Source organism: Pteronotus mesoamericanus, unplaced genomic scaffold (genome assembly GCF_021234165.1).
Source record: "Pteronotus mesoamericanus isolate MK-2021 breed Mesoamerican mustached bat unplaced genomic scaffold, CSHL_Meso_final contig_44, whole genome shotgun sequence".
NCBI classification, from domain to species: Eukaryota; Metazoa; Chordata; class Mammalia; order Chiroptera; family Mormoopidae; genus Pteronotus; species Pteronotus mesoamericanus.
The window spans coordinates 5,858,812-5,869,203 of record NW_026555166.1 but is presented as its reverse complement, the minus strand read 5'-3'; the positions used below and the strand labels follow the sequence as shown (position 1 = coordinate 5,869,203).

At 42.2% G+C, this 10,392-nt stretch overlaps 1 protein-coding gene across 2 annotated transcripts in view; it reads right to left on the bottom strand.

Annotated features, from left to right (window-relative positions):
* Window positions 1–5,195: 5,195 nt before the first annotated feature.
* The window catches only part of USP39 (ubiquitin specific peptidase 39), a 35,337-nt gene continuing 30,140 nt past the window's right edge, over window positions 5,196–10,392 (bottom strand). For both annotated transcript variants that reach the window (XM_054577653.1, XM_054577652.1), the window contains exons 11-13: window positions 8,024–8,159; window positions 6,512–6,598; window positions 5,196–5,673 (exon numbers count right to left, since the gene is read on the bottom strand). In XM_054577653.1, the coding sequence (XP_054433628.1) occupies window positions 5,629–5,673; window positions 6,512–6,598; window positions 8,024–8,159 (268 nt within the window). In that variant the 3' untranslated portion in view covers window positions 5,196–5,628. The remainder of the gene's footprint in view (window positions 5,674–6,511; window positions 6,599–8,023; window positions 8,160–10,392) is intronic.

The following is a 10,392-nucleotide window of genomic DNA, read 5'->3' as shown; positions in this document are numbered from 1 at the left end:
CTTGTACTAAAAAGAAAAAGACACTGACCTTTAAGATGCTGCAAAAGCCACAGCCTTGCCGTGAAGGTAGCTGAGCGGGGGCCTACCTCACTCCCCTCCTTGATGAACACGGAGATGCCTGTATCACCTTTCCCTCTTACAACTGCTTGCAGCCTGGCCCCCGCCTCTCACCCTCCCGGCTCCCAGGGTCCACTCACTGAGGTGAGGTCGTTAGGGTCCAAAAAACTCAAAACATACAGAAAAACGAGTATGTAAACCTTTAGCATTAAAGACCTAAATGCCTGGAAGTGTCCTTTAATTTACAAAAAGAACTTTCATTATATTTTTTTTACTATAAAAGAAATAACATATTTATTGTAGGAAATTTATAAACTGCAGACCAAACAAGAGTGGGACTCACCCACAATCCCACCAATCCCAGAAGAGCACTAGAGCAGAGTGAGTACTTTTCAAGCTGTTTTCCACGCCCCTCTACCATTCAAGCACCAAGAGGGAGCTTTCTAGACAACCTGCTCTTGAGGAAAGGATGATACACACAAATCCTCAGCCTCTGAATTTAAACTTCTAAGTAGACTTTTGAAAATCTATAGCTGACGGTTGTCTTGAAAGTCATTCTTTCAATTGCAAGACGAAAGTCCCATGAAGAAGAGTGTCTTAAATTTTTTTAAAAGGTTGGTTGGGAAGATGAAGAGCCAAACTGAGAAGGAGGGGAGGCATTAATAGATTATCAGACAGGCAAGCGTTGAAAAGAGCTCCTGACAATGGAAGGAGAGGCTTCACTCCGATGGAGCTCAGCTGACTAGCTAATGGGAGGAGGCCTTGGCAGAGAGTGGCCACAGTTCAGAGGGTCCGTGAGACGTGCCCAGCATCCTGCACCCCAGAGGAAGGCAGGGAGAAAGCCCCAGGAGGAGTTAGGGACCAAGAGCAGAGGGGACTTGTTTTTCACTTTCCAGGGTGTGGTGCGAGAACATGAGTTCCTTAGAGAAGCTCGGCTCCAAGGCATTAGAAAGAGTCCAGAGAACAGCCTTAAAGAGGGGCATAGACAGACAGACCTGAGGACTGGCTCGGAGTGACAGAGCTCCCCGATGGGATACAGGGGGTCATTCACATCACCACCCTGAGGCCGTCAGAAATGAACAAAATGGTGGGCCCACAGCAGACCCGTGACTGTGGACGAAGCGCTCACAGATTTCATGGACTTGGAGAGAGGTCTGACACGTGTTGCCCCCGCGGGCGCAGGAAGGTGGGGACCAGGCAAGATGCGTGGTGCTTCGGTGGAGACCCAGAGACGACGGAGAGCATGTCACCAACACTGGTCCTCAGGATCCGGCAATCTGGGTCACTCCCAGGGAAACAGGAGGGGGGTTCAGTGGGTAGCTCCCCAAGAGTGGCTGAGTATTATTGAACAACAGAAGACTGAGTTATTTTCAAATGGAAATAAGAAGTTTGGGGGCTTAATAGCCAAAACTATCTAGTTCAATTATAGAGAAATAAGAAGTGACATTTACGTGCCCTGGTTAATGACTGAGGTTTAAAATCCACAACATAATCATTGTAACATTATATATCATTCCAAAGTTTTCTCTGCACATACACAAAAATAGATATAATTTTTTAAAAAAAACAGGAACGTCCTATATACACTGCTTTGTAAACTTTGTTCATTTAAAAATAACATTTCTGGGTCAATAAATATAGTTATCTATCATCACTGTTAATTGGCTTATATTTTTTTCTTGATACAAACTTTCATTTTTAAATAAATATTATCAATTATCAGTATCTGATCAATTCCAAGATGTGAAACTTGGGGACAAAAATCTACAAACATCTTGACTTTTCATGCAGGCTGTACTGCCAAACTGCGCCTCTGTATTCAACACACCAACTCCTCTCCCAGCAGCAAACCAGTGCCTCTTTTCCACTCCCACCAACATGGGCATTAGCAGTCTTTTACACATTTGCTAATCTAAAATATTAAAATGACCTCATTGGTTGTTCTAATTTTTTTTCTTTTTTAGTAACGTGCTACAGACTTTATTAGCTCTTTTTTTTTGTTGTTTTTATTGTTCAAATAAATGTCTCCACGAATTTTCATTTCTTTCGTTACTAAGTAAATATTTTTTACATGCTGACTGGCCATTTATATTTCATGTTTTTGTGAAATGCTTATGTGAGTGCTTTGCTCAATTTTCCATGGGAGTGTTCTTTTCATTGTTCTACCAGTAAAAATATACTAGGTGTATTCATTCATTCACTGTCCTATAGGTTGCAAATTTTCCCCTACAATATGTCTTTTAAAGTTAGGATATGTTTTCCACCTATTTATCTTTTCCTTTGTGGCTTCTGGCTAAGAAATCAGGAATCTCACTTCTTTCTCATCTGTGGTTCAGACTGGCCAGAGCCTGAGGTCCCCAAAAGAGGAAGCAGATGCTGGGATCATAGCTCTAAAGACATGTGAGCCAAGCCTCTGGCTCAGACAGCAGTCGTAGAAGCAAGCCATATGTCACCCACAAAGGACCTTCAGCTACTGTACACAGGACATGATAGTGAGCTCTGAGCAGTGGTCCCCAGCCTTTCAGGCAACAGTATCAATTGTCAACATCTTGGGAGAGTGTAGAGACAAAATCATTTGCGCAAAAGGATACAGAGAAGAGGCTTAGCATGATGCCATTTTCTCAATGAACATTAGTGATTAACTCCTAAGTGCCAAGCATTTCCTTAGGACTGGGCATAAAACAGAGTTCCTGTCTGCCCTTTTGGAACTGAGTCTAATGGAAGATAGTCATTAGTCATAGAATCACAGAAAAATGGAATACTTCAGTGGAATAAGTACTATCAATTAGCAATATACATCGTACTGAGCATGTGAAGTCAGAGGTAAAAGAGTAAAAGTTAAGAGAGACAGAGCGACTGCTCCTGATTACCAAGGGGAAATTGGATTTGTTCTATATCATGCAGGCAAGATGGACTATGTCCAACAGTGAAGGTTAATGGAAAAACTACAGCAACCCCAGAAGGGGGCAGAGGCAGGAATGATTAAGGAATCAGGCCATTAGGGATTTACGATTTGGATCATGCTACCAAGTCAAGACCCCTCAGCTGAGGTTCAAGCTTAGGGCAGAGTAAACATGGAAGGGGTAGTGGAAGAAGTTATCAGTTACAGTGTTGTGACCAGTTATGTAAATGAGGACCGTAAGTAATTTTGCTTATTTTCCATGTGTTTGTTACACCTATATAATTTGTATATGGTAACCCATTTTTCTCTCTTCTTCCCATTTTTATTTTATAGACAATTTATTGGAAGTTAGCTTTACAACTTAAGTCTTTAGGTAACAGAATATTCAGTGGAGCTGCAACTGGATTTGAGGAATAGACAATTTAGCCATCAATGAATATATGACTCTTGAGACTGTATTTCATTTTAGAAAAGTTTGAAAACTTGCTCACTTTTAAGAAGGCTGGCTGCTTTTATTAGGCAGAAATAGTTTTCTTTGTTCTCTTTGCACAGGAGTTCCACGTGTGAAGAGTACATATGGAAGCTGAGTCATCAAAGAGGTGGATTGTGCCTGTTACCAATTCAGCACTCTCAGCTCCAAACTCACCCTTTTTCGCCTGCTGTGAAGGTGGATATGGGACCTTTAAATTTTTCCTTCAGCTGACACTGAAGTTTTGTCTGAGTGGATCCTGGAGACACACTGCCAGAAGACAGGGACTTGCTTCCAGGTGCCATTGTGCTCACCCAAAAGCAGCATGTGCAGCTCCCTCCCGCACCAGGCTCCTAAAGTGCTAGCCAAGAGCAGCACCATGCACCCAGCAGCTTCACTGGGCATGTCCCTACTTCACAGGCAGTTTAGTAGCAAAGTGAGATGCTGCCCCATAAACAGCTTTTCCTAACAGGTTCCTGGCAGGTTCCAAGAGGAAGTTTCAGCAAGGTCTGGATCTTGGCCTTGGACACGCTATGTCAGCCCCTGGAGAAGTAGCTGTTCTTATATCTGCTATTCCTACCTTCTTTAGAATTCTTTATTACTAGCCAATCCCATTATAGTTAATAATTCTGGAAATTATATTTCCCCCTGATCAAATTATTTATATAGTTTCTCTCTCCTGATCAGCCCTGGACTAGGCTAACATTAGTTAGACTAGACATTGGCAGAGAATGCAAAGTAGGAAAATTCAAGAAACACAAAGTGAAATTAAAAGGACTTGGTAATGGACTAGACAAGGGAAGTGAGGATGGGGGAAGAATAATTTTTAGCTTATGTAACTGGATGAATGGCGGTACCCTTCATCTACATAGAAACCACTGGAAAGGAGTCAAGTATGAGGAGAAAACTCACAAGCTCAGTTTTAAACAATTCTGCATTTGAATCAACTTTAAGACACCCAAAATACATAAAGTAGGGAGCTGGCTCTAAATTTGACAATTTAAAAAAGTCTGGGATTAAGACTGGAGTCATCTCCTCTAAAGCGACAAGTGAAGCCACAGACATAGTTGAAATGGCCCACAGAAAAAGTAAACAGGGAGAAGAGAGGGCCTAACCTGAGAACCTCAATGTTTAATAGCTGGATAGAGGAAGATGTGGCTGCAAAGGAAATACTGAAGCTGTCGGAGAGGCGAGTAAGGACAGATTGTGTCCCAGAAGTGAAGGGTGGCAGCCACAGAAGTGCACACCGCCCATCCCTCTCTAAGAGAACTTGCTGTAGCTGCCTGCCTGCCACCAGCTGCTCTACCTTCAGCCTTCCCGCATCTTCAGATCTGCCACAGTGCTCAGGCCAGGGTCACACTTCTCTGGACTGCTCCTAATCGGTGGCTGGCCTTGAAAAAGGCCACTTCTGCTTGATTCTTCTGACAGGCAATCGCTGCTCTGGGCTCCCAGCTGGCCTGGCTCAGCTTTGCACCCAGAACTGCACTGCAGTCAGATGCCCTTCCTTCCCTCTTCCCTCACACAGCCCAGCACTATAGGCTGAAACCACTCACCTCCGGACTTCTCATTAAGTACAAGGATAATTTATCACTTTTAATCAGATATTTTGTTACTGACACACCACCCACAGGCTGACAGGAAGACACAAGCATGATGTCCACCAGATGACAGACTGTAAGACAGACAGTTTGTAAGGCTTAAACGAAAATCACCTAAGGGAAAGATATAAAACAAGATGCTGGTTTAAAAACAGGAAAACATTTTATTCATTCCCAAAAAATATCAGGAAATGATGAGAACCACAGGAAAGCTATCTAGCTATGATGGGAAAAGGATGCTACTGACTTCATGTTCCTACTCCCGAGGCTCTGATGCTTAGAAAAAATTATCTTGTCCTTCAGATATGTAGCTACTCAGAAATAAATTACATACATCTGTAAAAGAGTTCAGGCCTGTTGGAGCTAGAGGGAAGCTAGATAGGAAGAACATCAATCTACAATAAACTGATCAAAGAACAGCTGGGTGACAGCGCAGAGCCATCCCAGGCGGGTGGGCCCTCTGATGCCCTGGCATGATCAAAACCCATACAAACTGGGCTGCCCCGGAAATGAGCCAGTCAGCCTATGTTCAGTTACAGTTTCAGTATCCTTATTTACATATTCATCGGAAGTCCCCTGGAAGCAAAGCCCTGACCTCTCCTTCAAGCCCCTTGCTGGTTGGTTTCATCATCTCGTCTCTTCCAAATCTGTAAGAAATGAACGCAATAGATATTTATGAGCTGACATTCAATCTACAAATATTCATAAAATACCTAATCTACCCTAGGCAATGGATAGCCTGTGGCTCATCTTACACATTTGTTAAGTCCCCTGAAAATTACTCATCTTTCAGAAAATTCCCTTTCATTCGATGTTCACTTTTCCATCCATCCATCCCTGTCTCTTTCTTACTTATTCCAAACTCCCTTTCTAAAAAAGAACTCATAGTCAGACCTGCAACCTTAGACAAACTTGCTAGGAGTTAACTCTAGAATGAGAAGCGTTTGCCCTCTTTTTCATAAAGCTATAGCTTTTTCGTAGTCTCAGTCTTCCTTCTTCACCAGGTACTAGGGTAGTTATAAAGAGATGACAGATACTCTGCTCCACACCAGCTCTCAAATCCAATAGAGAAGACAGTTAAAATAATACAGTTGGTGCTCCAATAAACACAGGTAGAAAAGTGCTGTAGGATCACAAAGAGGCTAAATTTGACTAGAGAAATGGGGAAAGCTTCAGAGTCAACGTCTAACTGATGTTCTGATGATTCCAGGGTCTTTCTTCTTGAAATCAGATCATACACCTCTGCAAAACTGACCTGGCCATAAACATAACCTCCCTACTCACTCATAAAACTTCCACACTCCCCTGCTTTTCTCTTCTGAAAATCTCTTGGACTCTCAAGGCCATATAATCTTACTCAGTGTATCCAAACAGGAACCCAGCCTAACCAAGGCTCTAATTCAACCCCTCTTCCTGCCTTCGCATACACTGTTTCTCTCACTGACCCCATCAATTTGGCACTGACCAAGTCTGTGGCCAACCCACCTGAATGTAAGCCTCTGACAGCGTGATCATCTGGGGAAGGATGTCAGTTACCTGGAGGTCTTGTAATTCATACCATTTGCCTGTCCCCTGCAAAAAATATTGAGGGCTGGTTAGTCTGCTCCCCAAAACTAAGAATATATAAAGAAGGGACCACAGTCAGAAGAAGAGTCAGAATAGCCATGAGACCATCACCCCACAAAAGTCCTAGGTAAAAGAGTGCCTGACCTCTGCTAGGCATCATTCAATTTAAAGAGCTTTTGGTGCTGACCTTGGCAAACACAATTCCTGACAAAGAGTCCTTTAAGTATAATGGAGCCCAAACACTCTGTACCTTTTAAGAAGAATTTAGGTGAACAACAGAGAAAAAAGAAAAGGTCCTCTACTTCTCACCTAAGACATCTCTTTGCTGCTCAGAAATGACAGACTGGACACACTCACCTAGGAGGTACAGTGTTAACTACTGAAAACTAAAAATGAACATTCCTACCTTCTATCCCCTAGAACACAGAAATACTCAAGAAATAGTGTCCTGCCCTGGCAGGGAGGCTCAGTTAGTTGGAGCATCATCCTGTGCACCAAAAGGCTGTGCATTCAATTCCCAGCCAAGGCACATACCTAGGCTGTGGGTTCAGTCCTGGTTGAGGAGCATATGATGTTTCTCTCTCATGTCAATGTTTCTCTCCCTCTCTTTCTCCCTTTCATCCCCTCTCTCTAAAATTAAATAAATAGCCCTGACCAGTGTGGCTCAGAGGGTTGGGCATTGTCCTGCGAACCAAAAGGTTGCCAGCTCGATTCCCGGTCAGGGCACATGCCTGGTTTGTGGGCCAGGTCCTTGGTTGGGGGCATGCAAGAGGCAACAGATCGATGTTTCTCTCCCTCTCTTTCTCCCTCATTTCTGCTCTCTCTAAAAAAAATAAAAATTAAAATAATTTTTTAATTAAATAAATAAAATATTTTTAAAAAGTGCAGCTTCTGATTCAATAGGTTTGGGTGGGCCTGAGGTTCTACATTTCTAACGATGTTCCCATGATGTCAACGCTGCTCGTCTGAGGACTCCACTGTCGGGGTAAGGCTCTAGTCTGGCTGCACACTGGACTCTCCTGGGGAACTTTAAAACATCTGTGACACCTGGTTTCCACCTCCAGATACTCTAATGCTGTCACTTAACCCTGACTGACATTTTAGGCCAGGTAAGTCTTTGCTCTGGGGGCTGCCCGTGCCTTGTAGAATATTTAGCAGCATCCCTGGCCTCTACCACGGTTGAAAACCCACAGGCACAAATTACATGGCCCTAATGTAATTGGCCTGAGGTGGTGCCCAAATACCAGATTTATTTTAGAACTCCCAGATGAGTCCAATGCGCAAAATTGAGAACCACTGCCTTAAACTCACCACTGACAGCTTTATTACTTGCCAAATCCCATCATCAGCCTGAAGAAAGGGCAAACTGAAGGGAGCTGCCCTCTGTGATGCCAAAGAAACAACACCTGTTTTTGCCACTCTGCCACTCACATGATGAAGCACGTGGATCCGGTAGGAGCCCTCGGAGGGCTTGCCGTCATGTACAATGTTGGCAATCAGGTCATAGGTGGTGTTCTTGTGTACTGCTTGAACTTCCTCAGACAAGTACTCTCTCAGATCCACATTTCTGGTGATGAAAAAAATAGAGCCAGAAAATCAAAGACTACCAGGTTAGGGAAACTGTCCTATGCAAATGGCCCCCAAATCTGTTGGAGCCTATATTAGGACCCTGGATCTAGGTAGGTTTGCAGACCCAAGGAAGCCCAAGTTTGTGGAGATTCACACAATCTGCCATAAAAATGAGTCAAACTAGAAAGACTGGCTCTATGGGAAAAGCACATTTAAGAAGCATCGCAAGCAGTCAAAAGTGTACTGTAGGGTCTAGAGTCATTCAGACTTGAACTAGAATCTGGGCTCTGTCCCCTCGGAGCTTTGAGTGAGTTTAAGCAGGTTAAGTAACTTAAGGCTCTTCTACAATGAGATGGTGAGGATTAAGTGAGATAACAGGTATAATCGCCTCATCCTCTGCCTGGCCTGGGAATCAGGTGCAGCTGTAGTAAACAACAGGGAATCAGGTGCAGCTTCAAGCAATGCCAGGTCTCTGGCCCCAGGCTATGGAAGACCTGACCACATGATTATGTGGGCTGCCACCGCACATTATCATAGTTAACAACTTCAGTACGGCAAAACAGGCATTCCAGCTTATATTCTTGGATTTTCTGGGACCTTGCTTCTTTATTTGATTGTCTTTCTTTTAGCCAAGCAGAATAGTTACAAGTAATAGAAACCAACCCAAGGTAACTTAAGTGCAAAAGGGAAATTTACTCAAGATTTTCAGACTAGGAGATGCTTCTGGAACCAGGAACAGAAGAAGCAGGATCTAAGAGAACCACTTGCCATCTTCCCTGCTTTTGACACCAGCTTTATTCTTCCTCCTTCTTGTGTAGCCCAGCATCTCTTCTTTATGTGACCCGCCCTGGCTACCCCAGTTTCCCAATTTCTCAGTTCTAGTTGCCAAAAGAAAACTACTGACTAGGTTCCATTAACTAGGGCTTAGCAACATCATATTTTTAAAATCTGAACACCCACTTTCAAATATAAAATAACATTCTTACTGTACTTGTAATAAAATCTCCTTTTGTGTTTTGTTTGTTGAACTCCACCCATCAGTTGAATATAAATGTATACCAGTTATTGCAAAGTACAGTGCTATTATAAATGTGTTTACTAGGACAGTTATTAAGAACTTTCAAATAGTTAAATACGGAGATTGACAGTTAATGTAAATATTAAGAGAATATGTTAATTACATAATTTAGAGGGAAAATATACCTTCTTTAGCCTACAAATATTTATAAGAATTTAAATAATACAAAGTAGAATAAGAGAGACCATATCATGTTTTCAGTCTATAACCGTCTGAGGTGCTATACTCATAACATGAAACACAATATCATCCCTAAAAGAATTCATAAGACATGCTAACATTGGTTATTACATCTAGCGGTCACTTCAAAGGCTTCTAGGTAGCTCTCTCCCTTTGAATTTTAGACTGTAAATATATTACTTGTCCAAAAATACAAAACCTTTTCAATGTAAACCATATAATTATAAACAAATATGCAACTTTGTTCTAATTAGGTATATTATGTAGCTTTCTATGTGTTAGTGTTAGCTCTTTATTTCTACAGATCAACAGGGCCCCATATAAACTGCAATACATATTCAATGTTATAATTTAGATATGAGTCCTAAGAAATCCATATGAGCTCTAGACAGCCAAACTGCCTGCCAGCTGCTAAGAGCTGACTTTCTGGGTTCTCTTCTCCTCTGTTTTAACGACAGTTGTCCAAATTCACTGGAAAGAGTCCTTGAGAAATCTTCAGGAGTACTGATACTCAAGTTTTCATGGCTGAACCAGAACTGTTTAAGTGGCAAAAGGGAATGAAGGTATGTTATACCATTTTGTTCTACAAAATAGCCAAAGAAGCAAACCATACTTATCTCCCAATCAGAACAGTCCAATTTAGAGAACACCTAATTAGCTGGAAGTTAAAACTTTAAACCTGGGCTCCAAAAATCCTATCTCCACATGAGGAAGGGCACCTAATTGCAAGACTGATAAACTCTCGTAAAAAGACATGTTAGGAATAGAACACATGAGAGAATTAGGTATGAAATGGGTCCTTTTCAAGAATGGGGATTTTGTTCATCTAAAACCAAATTACTCTAAAAGTAATTTCGGTACATAAAGAATTAAGAGTAGGTTTCCAGAATTAGTCACACAATTTGATGTTCTCCTAAAGGCTGACTAGTCAAGTACAGCTGACCCTCGAATGGTGTGGAGGTTAGGTGCACTG